This window comes from Babylonia areolata, chromosome 21 (assembly GCF_041734735.1).
Source record: "Babylonia areolata isolate BAREFJ2019XMU chromosome 21, ASM4173473v1, whole genome shotgun sequence".
NCBI lineage: Eukaryota > Metazoa > Mollusca > Gastropoda > Neogastropoda > Buccinidae > Babylonia > Babylonia areolata.
Window position 1 is genome coordinate 7,834,754 of NC_134896.1, and position 21,166 is coordinate 7,855,919.

At 43.2% G+C, this 21,166-nt stretch overlaps 2 protein-coding genes across 3 annotated transcripts in view; one reads left to right on the forward strand and one right to left on the reverse strand.

The window, feature by feature from the left end:
- Positions 1 to 13,145, reverse strand: LOC143296538 (uncharacterized). The gene is made up of 5 exons (XM_076608555.1): positions 12,922 to 13,145; positions 11,167 to 11,320; positions 7,932 to 8,104; positions 5,333 to 5,876; positions 1 to 5,012 (listed from the first exon to the last, which is right to left on the reverse strand). Exons 1-5 carry the CDS (start codon positions 13,141 to 13,143, stop codon positions 4,948 to 4,950), a joined length of 1,158 nt encoding a protein of 385 aa, XP_076464670.1. The 5' UTR covers positions 13,144 to 13,145; the 3' UTR covers positions 1 to 4,947.
- Positions 13,146 to 13,239: 94 nt separating this feature from the next.
- Positions 13,240 to 21,166, forward strand: part of LOC143296536 (dipeptidyl-peptidase 5-like) — a 38,060-nt gene continuing 30,133 nt past the window's right edge. For both annotated transcript variants that reach the window (XM_076608553.1, XM_076608554.1), the window contains exons 1-4: positions 13,240 to 13,492; positions 17,779 to 18,068; positions 19,175 to 19,288; positions 20,818 to 20,904. In XM_076608553.1, coding sequence (XP_076464668.1) covers positions 13,378 to 13,492; positions 17,779 to 18,068; positions 19,175 to 19,288; positions 20,818 to 20,904 — 606 coding nt within the window. In that variant the 5' untranslated portion in view covers positions 13,240 to 13,377. The remainder of the gene's footprint in view (positions 13,493 to 17,778; positions 18,069 to 19,174; positions 19,289 to 20,817; positions 20,905 to 21,166) is intronic.

Consider the following 21,166-nt stretch of genomic DNA (forward strand, 5'->3'; position numbering starts at 1 on the left):
GATGAATTGAGGTGTTTATTTCTCTAACTTAACAGCACACCTGGAACACACACAATATTAAAACCCAGGTTAAATCAATATCAAAACATATGCTAGACATAATCGCACTGATGTAACAGAAACATCATTATGTTGTCAAAATAAATTTGACTATTTTTGCACACTTTTGTATGGAAGTTAAATAACTCAAAATAAATTTGACTATTCTTGCACGCTATTGTATGGAACTTTAATAACTCAAAATAAATTTGACTATTCTTTCACACTTTTGTATGGAACTTTAATAACTCAAAATAAATTTGACTATTCTTGCACACTTTTGTATGGAACTTTAATAACTCAAAATAAATTTGACTATTCTTGCACGCTATTGTATGGAACTTTAATAACTCAAAATAAATATGAGTATTCTTTCACACTTTTGTATGGAACTTTAATAACTCAAAATAAATTTGACTATTCTTGCACACTTTTGTATGGAACTTTAATAACTCAAAATAAATTTGACTATTCTTGCACGCTATTGTATGGAACTTTAATAACTCAAAATAAATATGAGTATTCTTTCACACTTTTGTATGGAACTTTAATAACTCAAAATAAATTTGACTATTCTTGCACACTTTTGTATGGAACTTTAATAACTCAAAATAAATTTGACTATTCTTGCACACTTTTGTATGGAACTTTAATAACTCAAAATAAATTTGACAACTCTTGCACACTTCTGTGTGGAATAAATTTGCTTTGTCCATTTTGCTTCAGACTGCTGTACATTGCTTTCTGTGTGTGTGTGTGTGTGTGTGTGTGTGTGTGCATGAGTGCATGTGTGTGTGTGTTGTCGTAATAACTAGAAGCATGCATTACTAATGGCATTTTCACATTTCGCTTACTGGACTGGAGACACTGAAGTATTTTCTAGGTAGATTAGACAGGAACGAACAAAACAGAGCACACAAAACACACACTCTTTTCCTCTTTCTCAACCTTTTTAGTTCTCATATTCTCCCATGGTGGCAAAAAGCTGAAATGTATCCATGTCATCTGTACTAACATATACACACAAAAGAACAGTTTGATTTGAACACGTACAAATACACATGCCTGCAAACACGCACATGCACACACACACAGACACACACACAATCATGTGCACATATACATGCGCATATAAATGGTTGATTTGAACAATAATCTCAAAACATCTCAAGCAAAAAGATATGACTATGTCACACAGAGGTACAATTTCTATTCAAATCATTGTTTATTACACCTCTTGATAGGTCAACACAGAATGCAGTGTGGCAAAGGTTGTTGACAAAAGGATACATATTCACTGTTCCTCAGTATGTGTATCCATGGGCTAAGGAACAGGTACATGATTAATAATCAATTCGTTTCTTAAAAGGAAATTTTCTATCTAAAATTACGTTTAAATAATATACTTACCATGACCCAACTAGTGCAGACTCCGGCAGGGGTCTGACATTCCTGTCCTGTGCAAACTACTGTCCACCTATGCAGAGAAAACGAAAGTACTACGGCCGATAACCTCCCGGAAGTAGGTAACCTCCCCTTTGTCCCCCTGGCTAGCACCCTCTTTTTCCGGCAGCCATCTCGACACCTGTTCCTGTGCATTTCATACAGCTAAGTTTTTTTTCGCATTTTCGCAAGTGATTTGTAACAGATGTGATGTCTGTCACAGAACAAGAGGCAGATAACAATGTGTCTATCCATGGGAGAAAATCAGAGGGGAGGGGTGTGTCTGGAAAAGAGGGACTCATCACTTCTAGTGTTTTATATTCCATTGAATCAAGAGGCAAATCCAACAGGACTGACATGGTCTTTCAAAGTTAATCCATTGGAATCAGGCAGGATTTACTGCAGATAACTAAGCTGACAACAGCATGTGATTTTCAAAGGTATGATATGACAAATCACTTACACATCAAGTTTTTTACCTTGTTTGTTGGTATCTACGGAATTTGAAAAAAAAAGAAAAAAAAAAGGCATTTGACTCAGTAAGGTGGAAGTATGCCGATATTGTCTGAAACAATTTGGTTTTGGAAAATATATTAGAAAAATGGATAGGATAAGTTTTTAACCTCATGCATTGACAATAGAGGCAAGGCCTTCAAGACTCACTTGTGATACATTTTTTTTTTAAATCCAAGCTTTTTATGTATTGAGTATAATGCATTTACTGTTATATTTATATTTTTTATATTCTCTAAACTTGGCACTTTGATCTGATATTTGACCCAACAAAATATCTATCATTATCATTTTTTGTTCAAACAGGAACTTCTTTTGCTAAGCATGGAAGTTTTGTTTATTGTAAACGTTTTGGTGCAGAGGTAAAACAAGGGAAATTACTCTGCTGGGGGACTTAGTTTGCTTTAAACTGATCTTTCTCATCTTAAACATTACATTTTGAAATTATACTCAATACATAAAAAGCTTGGATTTTTTTTAAAAAGTGCATCACAAGTGAGTCTTGAGGGCCTTGCCTCTCTTGTTTCAAAATGTAATGTTTAAGATGAGAAAGATCAGTTTAAAGCAAATTAAGTCCCCTAGCATTAATTAGAGTAATTTACCTTTTTTTTAAATGATAATTATGACTGCTCTTGTTGTTGGGTCGAATATCAGATCAAAGTGCCAAGTTTAGAGAATACAAAAAATATAAATATAACAGTAAATGCAGTTTGCATATAATTAGGCTTCATTTTTTATTTTTTGGTGACCATCCCAGAGGTGCAATATTGTTTTAAACAAGACAACTGGAAAGAACTGAATTTTTCCTATTTTTATGCCAAATTTGGTGTCAACTGACAAAGTATTTGCAGAGAAAATGTCAATGTTAAAGTTTACCATGGACACACAGACACACGGACACACACACACACACAGACAACTGAACACCGGGTTAAAACATAGACTCACTTTGTTTACACAAGTGAGCCAAAAATGGATAAGTTTTTAACCTCATGCATTGAACAAGGAAGATAAATTGGGTGCAAGTGTAACGAAGGAAGCTAAAATTGAACTCAATGCACTGTAGTGTTGTCTTTTTTTTTTCTTTTTGCTTGAAAAAGACTCTTTTCCACCAGTCCATGAGGACTATGTTCAAGCAGTCTACATTCCTTTCTTTGGTTGTGTACACCTTAAAAATTTTTTAAAAATCCTCCCAACACCACCACCTCAACCTCTGGCCTTCACCCTTCCCTCATACCCCTGCACCCACCCTCTTCTGTCCCCCATCTCCACAAAGAAAAATAAGAACAACTTCAAATGCAGAATGTCTTCAAGTTTGAAAATGGCACTGAATCCACAGTTTTTTGTGAAGGTTAACAGTGTATCATCTTGCTGATATATTGATGCACACAGTCTTTCTGGGCTTTTTTTTTTTTTCTTTTTTTTTTCAGTAAATCTAAACATACTGTCTAAGACATTTGTGCATGACTGTTATTTTGCAATTAAAAATTAGCAGGCTCACAATTTAATAAGCACTAGTTTCGCACAGTTGTGACAAAAAGTAATACAATACAATACAATACAGTACAGTACAGTACAGTACAGTACAGTACAGTACAATGCAGTACAGTATGATACAATATAGTACAATACAATGAGAAAGCTATTTTCACTTTCAGTCTTACTGAATACATGTTTCTCACACTGCAGCCATCTTAAGATGCACTTGCTTTCAGCCCTTGATGCAAACAGGTCAAATTGCTTTCAGCCCTTGATGCAAACAGGTCAAACTGCTTTCAGCCCTTGATGCAAACAGGTCAAACTGCTTTCAGCCCTTGATGCAAACAGGTCAAACTGGTGTCTGCCATGCCATTGATGCAAACAGGTCAAACTGCTTTCAGCCGTTGATGCGAACAAGTCAAACTGCTTTCAGCCACTGATGCAAACAAGTCCAAACTGCTTTCAGCCGTTGATGCAAACAAGTCCAAACTGCTTTCAGCTGTTGATGCGAACAAGTCAAACTGCTTTCAGCCATTGATGCCAACAAGTCCAAACTGCTTTCAGCCGCTAATGTCAACAAGTCAAACTGCTTTCAGCCACTAATGTCAACAAGTCAAATTGCTTTCAGCCGTTGATGCAAACAAGTCAAACTGCTTTCAGCCGCTAATGCCAACAAGTCAAACTGCTTTCAGCCATTGATGCAAACAAGTCAAACTGCTTTCAGCCGTTGATGCAAATAAGTCAAACTGCTTTCAGCCGCTAATGCCAACAAGTCAAACTGCTTTCAGCCTTTGATGTCAACAAGTCCAAACTGCTTTCAGCCGCTAATGCCAACAAGTCAAACTGCTTTCAACTGTTGATGCCAACAGGTCAAACTGGTATCAACGGTTGATGCCAACAGGTCAAACTGCTTTCAGCTGTTGATGCCAACAAGTCAAACTGCTTTCAGCCGTTGATGACAACAAGTCCAAACTGCTTTCAGCTGCTAATGCCAACAAGTCAGACTGGTCCAATCATCATCAAGGAAGGCATTCCCTGCAGTGACACATGAGAGAGGGGGTTGTGGTGGCAGAACTGTTGGGTGTTGGACTTCTGATCCAGTGTGTTCACCAGTGGTCAGTGTTCAAAGCCCCCTTTCACCATGGTGATGTGTCCTTGGTGACGGGACTTTACTCCATCTTCCTCACCCAAACCCGGTGTGAATGGGTACCTGACTTTGGCTGGGGAAGGTGAAAGTGGCAGAAGGAGAGGACTGGGCCCCGCCTTCCGAAACCGATCCTCAGACACTGTGGATATGAATCCACTGCCCCCATGCCCTTAAAAGGCGAGGGGACCTATGACATTAACAAAAGGAAAAAAAAATATGTACACTGTTGCATCGTTTTCTGTTGTGTAGGAGAACATATTTACACTGCTGATTTCAGTCAAGCAGGAGAACATGCGTTGCGTAGATTTCAGTCTTGAAGGAGGAAATCAGTCATCTAACACACTGTCCAGCCAATCCTCCAGTTCAGCTGACTCTACTGCCATCTTTGTCTCTGCAAAATGTACACATGCACACACACACACATTGACACACACACACACACACACACACACACACACACACATTCACACAAGAATGAAAGTCAGAAAAGACCAAAGTTCACAGTCCTTATGTTTATATCTTTCTTCATACTTTCCAAAGAAATGAAGGATTATTAGTACAATCAGCTACCAAGAAAACAAGGGCATTTATAACCAAACATTTCCATCAACAATCAAATGAACAGATGAAATTTGTGTTTCTCTTTTTTTCTTGTTTGTGCATTAAAAAAATGAATAAAAAATATAAAATAAACAGGAGAAAGAAACTCACCTGTCACTTTAGGGCCAGGGTCTTTGGCAGGGAGAGATGATGATGATGATGATGACTGTGGAGCCTCCATCGCCAACAGACCATCCAGATCCTCCTCTGTCACATCCTCGCCAACAGCAGCAGCAGCAGACGACAGCTCCAGTGATCCTTGTCCCTCAGGTGACCTCACCTTGACCTGTGCTGACCTCACCGCCTCTCCTCCCTGACCCCTGACATCCTGGCTCTCCAACAAACTGTCCAGGTCAGCATCCGTAAACCCTGCACTGCCGCTGTCCCCGTTCACAGACACTCCTTCAACAGCACCTGCTGTCACATGTTTCTTCCTCTCCTGGCTTCCTGCCAAAGGTGAAGGTGAACAGGTGCTGTGTCCGGGGCCTCCAGAGGGATCCAGAGGGGTGATAGGACCAGGTGGGGAAGGTGCCGGTCTGGTGGCTGTCGTCGTCATCGTCCTTCCATCCAGCTCTGGCTTTGGGGCTCTAGGAGGCAAACCTGCCTGTCTTCTGTTCTCCTCAGCTGTCTCCGTCATCACTGTCAGCTGCTCGGACTGTCACAGAATGCAAGAGTTGTTAGCAATCAGTTATTTTTTCAATTACTTTTTCTTTTTTTCTTTTTTTTTTAATATACAAGTACTGACCTGTTTAATGCTGGTTAACAAGGACAGTTAGATTTTTTTGTGCGGTGTTTTGTCTGTTTGTTTGACGGGCGAAATAGCTGAGTGGTTAAAGTGTTGGACTGTCAATCTGAGAGTCCCAGGTTCGAATCATGGTGACGGCGCCTGGTGGGTAAAGGGTGGAGATTTTTACGATCTCCCAGGTCAATATATGTGCAGACCTGGTAGTGCCTGAACCCCCTTCATGTGTATATGCAAGCAGAAGATCAAATACGCACGTTAAAGATCCTGAAATTCATGTCAGTGTTTGGTGGATTATGGAAACAAGAATATACCCAGCATGCACACCCCCAAAACACAGTATGGCTGCCTACATGGCGGGGTAAAAACGGTCATACACGTAAAAGCCCACTCGTGTGCATACGAGTGAACATGGGAGTTGCAGCCCACGAACGCACAAGAAGAAGAAGAAGAAGCCTGTTTGTTTGAGCCACAAGTTTCTACAGATCTGGAATTATGAATTCTGTGTAAAGGGAAGGATGATTGCGTGTGAAGAAACTCACGTTCTTGTTATTCAGTGTGAACTTCTTTCTCCCTTTCTGAAAGACGTAACTGTAGATTCAAGCGTAAGAATGTCAGGATTAAAAGAGCTTTGTCCCAAGCTCAGTTGAATTTATCAAAGTGCTCCTTAAACAATAATAATAAAAAAACGAATTAAAAAAAAATAATGAAATGAACAAATGTGGAGTGATGTATGTTGGTGTGAGGGAGTGGGCGGGTGGGCAGGTGGGGGTGCATGAGTGATGATGAATATGAAAGGGAAATAAGAGTGAAGATGGATAGGAAAGAAAGGGAGATGATTCTTTTCCTCTTTGATAAAGTTTAACTTAACTGTTCTTGGGTGGTTTAATTTTATATTATTTTCATTTATGTGTGTTTCTTTATTTTTTTAAACATTTAGTTGTTCTTACGTGGTCAACTTCTTTTTTTTAAAATCTTTTTTTCCTTAATTCTTTAATCTGTTAATTGTTCTTAACATGTAAAATGTTCTAGATGTGCCAATATAATGTCATGTGGTCTCTTTGTATATTTAATATATACACGTCCTTTATGTGTCTATTTCATGTTTGTATTGTCAGCTACAAAACAACATCCTCATTTCCCTTGAGAGATAAATAAAGTTGACTTGACTTTACTTGACAAGAGATTGTATGCTCTCAAACTGCAAGTGATACAATGACCCGTTTCTCTCTGTCTCAGTTTTCTTGGGTGGAAATGATAAGAGCTTAAGTTTGCATGTCTGTCTGTCAAACAGTCTTGAACTCACATTATTTTGGCACTCAGTCTCTATTATGATGATCTATTTAATATTTCACAATTTTCTGAGCAGCTTCAGCCTTAAAATGCAGAGTTAAAAATGAATCAGAATAATGACACACCAAAAACCCATGTAATTGGTTCTGTTTTGCTGGTATACAAGAAGCCATGTATAACATGGCAAATATGGCCTGTTTGATAAAAAAAAAAAAAAAAAAAAAATCCTACTAGAGGCCACATATAACATGACAAATATGGCCTGTTTGAATAAACACCTGTTTGAATAAACATCCTACCAGAGGCTGTGTTTTACTTGGCAAATATGGCCTGGTTGAATAAACATCCTACCAGAGGTCATGTATAACACTGGCAAATATGGCCTGTTTGAATAAAAATCCTACCAGATGCCATGCATAACTTGGCAAATATGGCCTGTTTGAATAAAAATCCTACCAGATGCCATGCATAACTTGGCAAATATGGCCTGTTTGAATAAAAATCCTACCAGATGCCATGCATAACTTGGCAAATATGGCCTGTTTGAATAAAAATCCAACAGGAGGCCACATGACATGACACACACAAACATGCACATGTGTGCACATACATAAAAACACAAATATTAAAACAAAACATGCACACACACACACACACTGACACAACAGAACTAACAGTAAATATATCTGCGTCCAGCCCAAGTTGCGTGTGCAGGGGGAGACAGCCCAGACTTGTCGCCAGCTCAGCACAATCAAGGGAGAGAACTTGGCCTCCAGGATTACTCTCACTGGCACCCCCGTCTTCCCAGTTCTCTTCATCCTTGAAGCGGAAATGAGCCAGGGCACCTCCTGAACATTATCACAACAAAGATAATATGCTGTATAAGAAAAAATGATAATAAAAAATCTAAAAAAAACCCAACAACAATAGCATAACATATGTATATGGATTCAAATAGGACAACTGGGGCCACACAGTCAGACTTCCCTCTTTTGGAGTGTTGTTCAAATATCCTGAAGACAACTTTGTTAAAACTATATTAATTTTATATTAAAAAAAAAAACCACCAAAAAAGAAACCAAACCCAGATATATATATTATGCAAACTGTTTGAAATATTACTATTCTGCTTGACCGGATTTCTATACACATAGCGTTAGTTAATGTTTGGGCAGTGTGTGTTTAAAAAAAAAAAACAATCAGATGCTTTTGTGTTCAGATAATACTTTTAACTATTATCTAATTTGCTTACAAGTTCAGTATGTACTGTTAACACTTTGCCAAATATGTTGTTACCAAGTACTGTTTGCCTTTTGTCCCTTTCGTTTTTTGGGGTGTTTTTTGTCCATGAGTCTCAAAGGCATCTTTCTGGTCCATAGCCTTTCAGGGCCATCAAAGCAGTGAATTCATATCCACTGTGTTTAGGGCTTGGCATAGAAAGGCAGGGCTTAATCCTCTCCTTCCACCAATTCAACCTTCCCAGACCAAAGTCAGGTATCCAGAACACATGGATGGAGTGAGGAAAATCAGAATTAAGTACCGACGGGCGCAATAGCCGAGTGGTTAAACCGTTGGACTGTTAATCTGAGGGTCCCAGGTTCGAATCACGGTGACGGTGCCTGGTGGGTAAAGGGTGGAGATTTTTACAATCTCCCAGGTCAACATATGTGCAGACCTGCTAGTGCCTGAACCCCCCTCGTGTGTATATGCAAGCAGAAGATCAAATACGCACGTTAAAGATCCTGTAATCTATGTCAGCGTTCGATGGGTTATTGAAACAAGAACACACCCAGCATGCACACCCCCGAAAACGGAGTATGGCTGCCTACATGGCGGGGTAAAAACGGTCATACATGTAAAAGCCCACTCGTGTGTATACGAGTGAACGCAGAAGAAGAAGAAGAAGAAGAATGAAGTACCTTTCCCAAGGACACAACACCATCACTGGTGAGCACTGGATCGGCAGTCCCATGCCTAACCAATTCCGCCATGGCACCCAATAAATAAATGCAGACTCACAAAAATGTCAAGATTAACTTTTACTGACTAGCTTTATAAGCAGGCACACTTGCAATGTCAGATTACTTTCCCGAACATCAAGTGGAAGCAAAACTGAAAAGAATGTGTGCATGCCTGGCGAAACTGGGTGTATTACCACACACACTTCAGCTTAGTGGACTTGAGACACAAAACAGTTGGTCACACATCTTCTCAGTAGCAAAGATCAACTTGAGTCAGAACAAAATGAAGACCTCCCACAGTGTGGATCTGTGGATAATGTCAAATGTCTTCTAAAGTCAATTAAACTGATTGCTAGAGGCACCTGCAATGCTATTAGCAAGTGCATACTTTTAAAAACACCAGTAACAAATTTTGTACTGGCGAGATCCAAAGGCTCTTTGCCCAAAATATCTTTGGGGGGAGGGGTGGGGGATTTTGAGGAGTAACCGGGCAGTACTGTTATTAGCATAATTCAAACAACAGACACTGTGAAAGACCACTGTTGCAGAAAGCTTAGGTTTCCTCAACCTCAGCATCCACAGAGGAAGAGCAAGATCCTCAAGGTCAATGCAGCAAACAGAACACCCATCAGGCTGGAAGGCGAGGTACTAGAAGAGATGGACAGTTTTTCACAGACCTTGGCAGCATAAGTGACAAGAAGGATGGAACAGATGCTGATATTAGAACCCAAAGTGACAAGGCAAGGGATGGTGGCCACAGAGTTCTCCATGCAGACCACACTGAATGGTGCTTTGTGTGTGTGTGTTGTGTTGTGTGTGTTGTTTCACTGTTGTGTGTGTGTTTTGTTTGTGTGTTGTGTGTGTCTCTGTGCATGTGTGTGTGTGTTGTGTTGTGTGTATGGTGTGTGTGTTTGTTTTGTGTGTATATGTGTTTTGTGTGAGTGTCTCTGTGTGTGCATGCGTGTGTGTGTTATGTTATGTGTATGTCAGTGTGTGTGTGTTGTGTGTGTGTGTTTTTTTTCTGTATGTGTGTGTCAGTGTATCACAAAGTAGGCAGCTGTATTATCAATGGTTTCTCCAGTCAATTGGAAATCATTTACAGCTTAGTCTTTTGTGAAGGATTATGACTCTCAAACTAGGAGGCAAAATTGCACTGGCTCTTAGTGCTGCAGCCTTGTGGGCTAGTTGGCCTTTGGGAACCATCCCAGCGCTGACTGTCCTAAAACCCTCTTGGCCGAGAGAGTGGGGCCGGGGATGTAACTTGGGCAAGACACTCTCCGCGATAATCAAATTCTAGCCCAAATAGTTGGAACAGCAGTTGCCTCCTCTGCTGTTCTGATGGTCATAGTCGGACACGACTGACTATCATATATATGTATTGCAGAGTAACAACAGAAGAGATGTAATATATTAAGGGAGGTCATGAGTGGCAGCTTCTTTGGGTTTCTCCATAATGAGTGGGGCAGTATTTTTCACAGGACAGGAATCAAGACCCCTGCTGGAGTCTGCACTAGTAGGTCGTGGTATGTTAGATTAAACGTAATTTAACTCACCCATTAACACCTGCATCAGAAAGATTCTCCATATTTGCTGGCCAGACAGAATCACCAATGAAAAAAGTCTATGGGAACGAACAAGACAACAGCCTGCAGAAGAAGGGATCCTCCACTGATGCTGGAGATGGATCGGACACATGCTCTGCAAGCCTGCATCCAGAACTACAAGACAAGCCCTCACATGGAACCTGCAGGGAAAAAGTAAAAGAGGTCATTCACGAAATACAAGGTGCAATGACCTGGAAGCAGTGATAAAGAGGACAGGCTGCACCTGGGGACAGCTGGAGCAACTGGCAAAGGAACGAGATGGCTGGAAAAGCCCTTGTTAAAGGCCTACTATTTAGTGTAGGTGAGGTTTAAAATAGAAAAAGAAAAAGAATCCTGCTAACTGACCAGCAGACTTGACCAGTTTGTTAAAGTCCTCTCCCCTTGGTGCAGTGGCAGCATCATCAGCATCAGCAGGCGGAAGGTCATACTTGGCCCAGTTGCTGGCAATTTCACGCCGACGGAAAGATTTGCCCTTGACCTCACTTTGCTCTCCTTCGTCCTGTTCCAACAAATAAGCAGTATGATGTTCCAGGCTACCCAGAAATGTTACTTAACTTCTTGTTTACTGGATAATTTCATGGTTTTGTCAATTCCGCTTTCTTCGTCTGTTCATCTTTGCCTTCCCATCACCCCCTCCCTTGCAATTCCCAAGATGCTTACTGCACTGCCTTACTGAGTTACTCTGACAATCTGGTAGTGAGACTAAATGCTGTGATAGTCAGTAGTTCCCTACACTGTGGTGCTTTTTACCTTTTAGTCTGGCCTTCATTTACATTATCTTCTGTATACTGTACATATTTCCCATGGATCTTTTTCTCTCATCTTTTTGTAATCTGGAAGTCAGATGGCTGGCACCACTGAAACTGTCCCAAAGACCATGTATCATTGTATGATAACATTTATCATAAGGAAGTGTACTGATATATAATTTAAAATCTCATTCGTCATTGTCTCATTTCAGTTTCAAGGAGCCATCAAAGCCTGTGCAATGATCAACATATATATATATATATATATATATATATATATATATATATATATATATATGATATAGCATACCTGTTTAAAAATTATGAGAAGTGACTTAACAAATGTGGTGTTAGTCAACCCATACCTTCTTTTGTTTTGTGTTTAGTTAATAAGTAATATGATGGGAATGACAGTGACTGAAAAAATGGACAGAGTTGAAACTCAAATTTAAAAAATGATGAAGACATGAGAAAGCGAATGGAGCTATTTAAAATCAAAGTTCATTTCAGATTTCCACAGCCCACCAAACTCTGTCATGGATTACGGGCTCAAAACACACACAGTTGATCTTTTACAATTACATGCCTGTTATTGATCTAATCTATACTGAGCTCAGTGGGTTTTTGAATGACAAAAATATGCAGGAAACAAAATGTGACAAGAATAATGAATCATCAGCCGGCTGATGTTGGTTGTGTAACAGAAAGAGGACGAGAAGAACTGAGCCAGAGATATGCCATCACTACAGTACACCCTGAAGAAAGTGACACAATATGTGGAGCTGCTTGCTGGTGAAAAGCCTTTCAATCCTACATGAGCACATCTGATCTAGTTCAGTCTGAGGCACAGCCTTTTGCTATGCCCAAGCAGACAGGGCATCATACTCCCAAGAGAGAGGGAGTGAGAGAGAGGGGGGGGGGACTGATAAAGAGATCATGGTAGTGTCAACTCTGTCAAGTATGCATAATCTACAAACTGTTTAGTCTTCAATTCACTTCAAATGAAATTGTTGGGTCTTGATAGATTCAGTAGTTCTTGTTATGAAAAAACGAAAACAACAACAACAACAACAAAAAAAAAAAAAAAAAAAAAAACCTCATCCCAAATGAGATCCATGTCACGGTGACGGCGACACAGCTGTTAGTTTCAAGTGATGATCACCAACAGGGCCATGACACTGGCAGACTTCTCAACCTGGCGTTCACTGTGCAAATATCTACCTGTGCAACAATCTTCCATGTTATGCCAGTATCATATCATAATGAGAATCTGACACACAACGCGCTATAGATATATATCATGTGATGATACCGGTATGACGTAACAGATGTACTCTTCCTGGCCACTTACGTCGCTTTCTGATGTGGTTGCGTTGATCTTCGAGTTTCCAGTTACATTGCCATCACATCGAGTTTGGGGTGTCCTTTCACTCGCTGCACTTTTTGAAGATCCTTGTTTTCCGGGTTTTGATGAACTTTTGTCATTCTCGTTCTTTCCACCCTTTGCACCTGAACTACCATGCTTTCGTTGGTACTGAGCACTCTTTTTCTTCTTGTGTTCATCTGGCCGCATATTGACTCCCCACTTTCTTGTGGTGCCAACTTTCACTTTCGGCAGAGTTATCTTTCCTTCCCGGATTGTACAATTGAACTGATAAAAAACACAGATCGGATAACATCACGCGACTAAAAAAGCGACGTCTGCTAGAAAGACATCACCCACCCTTGCATCTTTGGCAAGACAAAACACAAGGACGGTCATCACGAGGACGAGTTTATCAAAGTATCCACCAGGAATTTAGGCAGCATGAGAACTATCGCACCGTTTGGAAGCTGGAAATCTCCCATCTCCAGCCAACTTGTCACCAAGAGTGGGGTGGGTCTCCTGGACGTCCGAGTTGACTGCAACGCGGAACTTACAGGTATTTTGTTGACCAGGTACTAATGTAGCCATTATAGTTGTATAAAAATGTAATCTTTTCATGTTCCTGTGCAGTTCCAGGGGGCAGAACTAACTGCCCACCTCGTCTACCGGATGCATTCTGACCCTTTATCAGTTTATGAATAAAACTCTTTTCATTGCATGTTTTACACCCACCACAAGGCGATCAGGGTATCCCCGAAATGCTGGCAACACCTTTACCATGTTGTACGATAGATAGCTTCCTTCCTTCTGGTATACTAAAACATGAACCTAAGGTATTAGAGAATGCAACTAAAGGAAACATAACTGTGTATGTGTTGTGTTAATGATAACACAAACAGTAAAACATGACAATAATTGAATTTTATGCTTGGTGCAGTTGCATTTTCAAAAAGTGCTTATGAATTGATATTAATGCATGAAACATGGAGAAAAAGACTACAGGCATAGCTTAAACAACAACGTTCTGTAATAAGTTTTAAAAAAACAACCTAGGCGTCCTGATACCTGATGACCTCAAATGGCAGACCATGTCATACACACCACCAAGAAATCCAACATCACTCTAGGCTTCTTGCGACAGAATCAGTGCCACTGTCCCATGCACAGGAAAAGAATGATAATAATAATGATATTTGTATAGCGCTGAATCTTGTGCAGAGACAAATCAAAGCATGTTCACACCAGTCATTCACACGCATGCATAACTTTAAAACTGGAGAAACTGAAGACAAGGAAGAGGCAGGGAAGAGAGGCTATCTTGGGAAGAGGTGGGTTTTAAGGCCAGACTTGAAAGAGCTGAGTTCGGAGACCTGACAAAGTGGAAGAGGAAGTTTATTCCAGTTGCAAGGTCCCGAGACAGAAAAAGAACTGCGGCCAGCAGTGGAGTGTTTGAATCTGGGTATACATAAACAGAGTGGACCCAAAGCCGATCATAGAGAGCAAGATGGAGTGTACGGGTGAAGGCAGCCACAAAGATAGGAAGGGGCAGATTTGTGAATACATTTAATGATTTATAATATAGAGTGCTGATCTTGTACTTTATTCTGTGTGAGATGGCATATATTGCCCTTGTCAGATCCATCATGGAATATGGTGTGATTGTAAGGGACCCATACCATCAATTAAGGTGACATCGACAGACAAGAACACATCCAACATTGTGCTGCCCACTTCATAACAGGGGACTAACACCCCAGGCAGAAGGGCAGTATAATAACCATGCTGCAGGGAGAGGGGCAGTATGACAGCCATGCTGCAGGGAGAGGGGCAGGGAGAGGGGCAGTATGACAACCATGCTGCAGGGAGAGGGGCAGGGAGAGGGGCAGTATGACAACCATGCTGCAGGGAGAGGGGCAGTATGACAGCCATGCTGCAGGGAGAGGGGCAGTATGACAGCCATGCTGCAGGGAGAGGGGCAGTATGACAGCCATGCTGCAGGGAGAGGAGCAGTATGACAACCATGCTGCAGGGAGAGGGGCAGTATGACAGCCATGCTGCAGGGAGAGGGGCAGTATGACAGCCATGCTGCAGGGAGAGGGGCAGTATGACAGCCATGCTGCAGGGAGAGGGGCAGGGAGAGGGGCAGTATGACAGCCATGCTGCAGGGAGAGGGGCAGTATGATAACCATGCTGCAGGGAGAGGGGCAGTATGATAACCATGCTGCAGGGAGAGGGGCAGTATGACAACCATGCTGCAGGGAGAGGGGCAGGGAGAGGGGCAGTATGACAGCCATGCTGCAGGGAGAGGGGCAGTATGATAACCATGCTGCAGGGAGAGGGGCAGTATGACAACCATGCTGCAGGGAGAGGGGCAGGGAGAGGGGCAGTATGACAACCATGCTGCAGGGAGAGGGGCAGGGAGAGGGGCAGTATGACAACCATGCTGCAGGGAGAGGGGCAGGGAGAGGGGCAGGGAGAGGGGCAGTATGACAACCATGCTGCAGGGAGAGGGGCAGGGAGAGGGGCAGTATGACAACCATGCTGCAGGGAGAGGGGCAGTATGACAGCCATGCTGCAGGGAGAGGGGCAGTATGACAGCCATGCTGCAGGGAGAGGAGCAGTATGACAGCCATGCTGCAGGGAGAGGGGCAGTATGACAGCCATGCTGCAGGGAGAGGGGCAGTATGATAACCATGCTGCAGGGAGAGGGGCAGTATGACAGCCATGCTGCAGGGAGAGGGGCAGTATGACAACCATGCTGCAGGGAGAGGGGCAGGGAGAGGGGCAGTATGACAGCCATGCTGCAGGGAGAGGGGCAGGGAGAGGGGCAGTATGACAACCATGCTGCAGGGAGAGGGGCAGGGAGAGGGGCAGTATGACAACCATGCTGCAGGGAGAGGGGCAGGGAGAGGGGCAGTATGACAGCCATGCTGCAGGGAGAGGGGCAGGGAGAGGGGCAGTATGACAACCATGCTGCAGGGAGAGGGGCAGGCAGAGGGGCAGTATGACAACCATGCTGCAGGGAGAGGGGCAGTATGACAACCATGCTGCAGGGAGAGGGGCAGTATGAGAACCATGCTGCAGGGAGAGGGGCAGTATGACAACCATGCTGCAGGGAGAGGGGCAGTATGAGAACCATGCTGCAGGGAGAGGGGCAGTATGACAACCATGCTGCAGGGAGAGGGGCAGTATGACAACCATGCTGCAGGGAGAGGGGCAGTATGACAACCATGCTGCAGGGAGAGGGGCAGGGAGAGAGGCAGTATGACAACCATGCTGCAGGGAGAGGGGCCAGGAGAGAGAGGCAGGGAGAGAGGCAGTATGACAACCATGCTGCAGGGAGAGGGGCAGTATGACAACCATGCTGCAGGGAGAGGGGCAGTATGAGAACCATGCTGCAGGGAGAGGGGCAGTATGACAACCATGCTGCAGGGAGAGGGGCAGTATGACAACCATGCTGCAGGGAGAGGGGCAGTATGACAACCATGCTGCAGGGAGAGGGGCAGTATGACAACCATGCTGCAGGGAGAGGGGCAGGGAGAGAGGCAGTATGACAACCATGCTGCAGGGAGAGGGGCCAGGAGAGAGAGGCAGGGAGAGAGGCAGTATGACAACCATGCTGCAGGGAGAGGGGCAGGGAGAGGGGCAGTATGACAACCATGCTGCAGGGAGAGGGGCAGGGAGAGGGGTAGTATGACAACCATGCTGCAGGGAGAGGGGCAGGGAGAGGGGTAGTATGACAACCATGCTGCAGGGAGAGGGGCAGGGAGAGGGATAGTATGACAGCCATGCTGCAGGGAGAGGGGCAGGGAGAGGGGCAGTATGACAACCATGCTGCAGGGAGAGGGGCAGTATGACAGCCATGCTGCAGGGAGAGGGGCAGTATGACAGCCATGCTGCAGGGCCTCCAGCTCCATCGCCTCCAAGACAAATGTCGAGATCTCACTCAGGCTGACCTTCTTCAGTCGAGTGGTTGAGGGGTCGGTGGCAACACTGCCACCAGACAGCTTTTTAAAACCGCATAAAGAAAACAAGCGTCATGTACAGACTAGATGCTACTGGGACTGTATCACACATAACATCATCAAAACTCAGCAACAAACAACAGCAGATGTTTTGTAGTCCCACCATCAAACACTGAATAATGTAAGAATTCCTTCATTATTAGAGCAGTGGAATGGAATAATTTGTCAAACAATGGCATCAAGTCAGCTGGCTTTAGGCAGATGGCCCAGAGTCACCACCACTAGTCCCACTCTTGTGTGCAGCCCCCATCCCCACCCCATCCCTGTTGCAGTTATAGTCAGTCTTATGACTTCAACAGCATATTCATCCAGATGCAGATCCAGAAGCAAATGTCTATGGTGTCTTGTCTTATTTGTTAGGCTGCTAAGATGTTAGAACCTTAGGGGAGTGAGATTATACCAGAACCACATGTTTCTGGCAGAGCATAATGTTCCACTTCCAGGCGATGTTGCAGACAGTTATGATCATTATGAAATATTTTGTTTTTGAAGGGAAAATTAGAAATCACCCTTGTCTTTTGCTTTATTAATTTCTAAATCTCTAAATCAAGAGAAGTTTTGGAAGCAATGCGCAAATGAGACTTCATTGTTTCAACTTCTGCTAGGCAGCACTGAAATCTTGTAACATTTTTGTACAAGCTTGGCGAAATGATAACTGGTTAAACTTAAAGCTGTTTTTTGGATTAGCTGAAAAGAGTGACACACTGCACAAGTCGTAGGCTTCTGTAAGAAAAACAAAAGCTTGTAAGAAAGGAAAGCACCACAGACACTGACTGACACATCAAGTAATTGATAATTTATTTATTTCCTTCCACAGATACAGTTTACTGGACAGAACTACGTTTTGAGGAACAAGGCCGTTATGTCATCTGCTCTTTCAACACTTCAACCAACTCCTTCCAGGAGTGGACACCAAAAGACTTCAGTGCACGCACCACTGTCCATGAGTACGGTGGGGGATCGTTCTGTGTATACAATGGTGCTGTCTACTTCTCCAATTTCTCTGACCAGGTGCTGTATGTGCAGCGATCACCTGACAGCAAACCAGAGCCTGTAACTGATGTCACAAAGAAATGGCGCTTTGCTGACCCTTTCGTCAGTCCAAAGGTAAGTGCAGGTGTCAAATATTGGACTCCACACACGCACGCATGCATATACATATATCTCAGGTGTGCTAACAGGTGTCCTGTATGTGTGTGGTAGACAGATGCAGACAGGTGTGCTGTATGTGTGTGACAGACAGGTGTGCTGTATATGCATGCATATACATATATCTCAGGTGTGCTAACAGGTGTCCTGTATGTGTGTGGTAGACAGATGCAGACAGGTGTGCTGTATGTGTGTGACAGACAGGTGTGCTCTGTGTGTGTGGCAGACAGGTGTGCTGTACTGTGTGTGACAGACAGGTGTGCTGTACTGTGTCAGGTGTGCTGTACTGTGTGTGACAGACAGGTGTGCTGTACTGTGTGTGGCAGACAGGTGTGCTGTACTGTGAGGTGTGCTGTATGTGTGTGACAGACAGGTGTGCTGTATGTGTGTGACAGGTGTGCTGTACTGTGTGTGGCAGACAGGTGTGCTGTACTGTGTGTAGCAGACAGGTGTGCTGTACTGTGTGTGACAGACAGGTGTGCTGTACTGTGTGTGACAGACAGGTGTGCTGTACTGTGTGTGACAGACAGGTGTGCTGTATGTGTGTGACAGACAGGTGTGCTGTACTGTGTGTGACAGACAGGTGTGCTGTACTGTGTGTGACAGACAGGTGTGCTGTATGTGTGTGACAGACAGGTGTGCTGTATGTGTGTGACAGACAGGTGTGCTGTACTGTGAGGTGTGCTGTATGTGTGTGGCAGACAGGTGTGCTGTACTGTGTGTGACAGACAGGTGTGCTGTACTGTGTGTGACAGACAGGTGTGCTGTACTGTGTGTGACAGACAGGTGTGCTGTACTGTGTGTGACAGACAGGTGTGCTGTACTGTGTGTGACAGACAGGTATGCTGTACTGTGTGTGATAGGTGTGCTCTGTGTGTGTGGCAGACAGGTGTGCTGTATGTGTGTGGCAGACAGGTGTGCTGTATGTGTGTGACAGACAGGTGTGCTGTATGTGTGTGACAGACAGGTGTGCTGTATGTGTGTGACAGACAGGTATGCTGTACTGTGTGTGATAGGTGTGCTCTATGTGTGTGGCAGACAGGTGTGCTGTATGTGTGTGGCAGACAGGTGTGCTGTACTGTGTGCGGGAGGACCATGGAGTGGTGGATGCTGGAGCTAAGGAGCAACAGAACTCTCTGGTGGCTGTCAACCTCAACACCAAAGAGATCAGCGTTCTGGTCAGTGGTGGCTGTCTTGGGCCTTGTTCTGATCTTGTGAATCATTTAAAATCCACTCTGAATACTTATGTGTGTGTGTGTGTGTGTGTGTGTGTGTGTGTGTGTGTGTGTGTGTGTGTGTGACTGAAGTCTGGCTGAATGTGTGTGTGTGTGTGTGTGTGTGTGTGTGTGTGACTGAAGTCTGACTGAATGACTGAGGAAACAAATGATAATTGCCTAAAAGTAGCCCTCAATCAGCTATACCCAGGCAGGCAGTCTGCTGTGCAAGTGAATGTGTTTGTAAAGCACTTTGGTTCGGTCTGAGACTGAAGATTTGTTGGTGTTGTTTTTGTTGTTATGATAGTCAGTTGTATCCAACTGTGTCCACCAGAACAGCAGAGTAGGCATCTGCTGTCCTGACTGTCTGGGTTAGAATTTGATTATGGGTCAGTGTGTCTTGCCCAAGTTACATCAAGGGTTTTAGGACAGTCGGTGTTTGGATGGCTCCCAAAGGCCAACTAGCCTCCAAGGCTGCAGCAATAACACTCCTAATTTCAGAGTGTCAGTCCAAAGACTAAACTAATGACTTCCCTTTGCAGTGGAGAAACCATTGATCATACAGCTCTCACTTTTCTGTTGGCCCCTGTAAGCTTAGATCAGTCTGTGAAATAAGCTGATTATTGGGTCTACTGAAGATTGACTCTGTATAGATATCCTTATCAATCAGTCAATCATTTCTCTGCCTCTTTATTACCATCTGGCTCATTTGTTACTGACAACTTTCTATGGATATGCAGTTCAGTCCAGTAAGCTTAAGTATGTACAAAATGTGACTGCATTCACACAAACAAACTTGCATTCCCAAAGAACACTGTTTCAGATGACAACAGTTAAGCAAATGCCACCATATATTGGCCTGTCGGTTTGACATGTTTTTCTTAAATGCTCATTAGAAATGTTCATTGTCAGACTGCAGTGTTATTAACATCATCATTAAATTCTATGCATGTGGCAATGCAAATAAATCAAATAAAATTGCACTGATTGTTTGTCAGTTTAACACATTTTGCATCCTTAATTGTGTGTTGATGAGAAAATGCTTGCAGCAGATTTCATGCAGAATGTGTTGATCATCCTGATGGCATCGGTTGCTGAGAATTCATTTCAGAAAGCACAATTTTATGTTCCATGAAATCTTCTTGTATTCAAACTAGCCAGTTTTTTTTGTTAGTGTTTTGCTGTTGTTGTTTTTCATGTCAGGCTGGTTGCTTTTTTTTTTCTTTTTTTTTTGCTGACCCATCATCTGCACCGTTTCAGTGGCATTACTCCCACACCACTCATTTAGATTCCCCCATACACGGCCACACCCGGGTTCGTCCTTCGCAGTTCCAGCGTCGGCAGTCCACAGGGGGCTGGTTGCTTCTTTTTGTAACTCTGTGCATTCTTCCTCTTCTGTCTCTCTTTGTGTCGCTGATTCATTGTTTTACAGGAAATGGAGAAACTTGAAGGCAGTCAGTATTGCTAAAAGAGTGTCGTTGGTTTCTTTGCAGGCAGAGGGCTGTGACTTCTACAGCCATCCCCGAGTGTCTCCGAATGGGAAGAAGATCTGCTGGTTCCAGTGGAACCATCCAAACATGGTGTGTAGAGTCAGACACATCAACCTGAATTTGTACTATCTCTGCATGGTATGGTGTGTAGAGTCCAACACATCAACCTTTGTTCCATCTCTAACATGGCGTGTAGAGTCCAATACATCAACCTTTGTTCCATGTCTAACATGGTGTGTAGAGTCCAATACATCAACCTTTGTTCCATGTCTAACATGGTGTGTAGAGTCCAACACATCAATCTTTGTTCCATCTCTAACATGGCGTGTAGAGTCCAACACATCAACCTTTG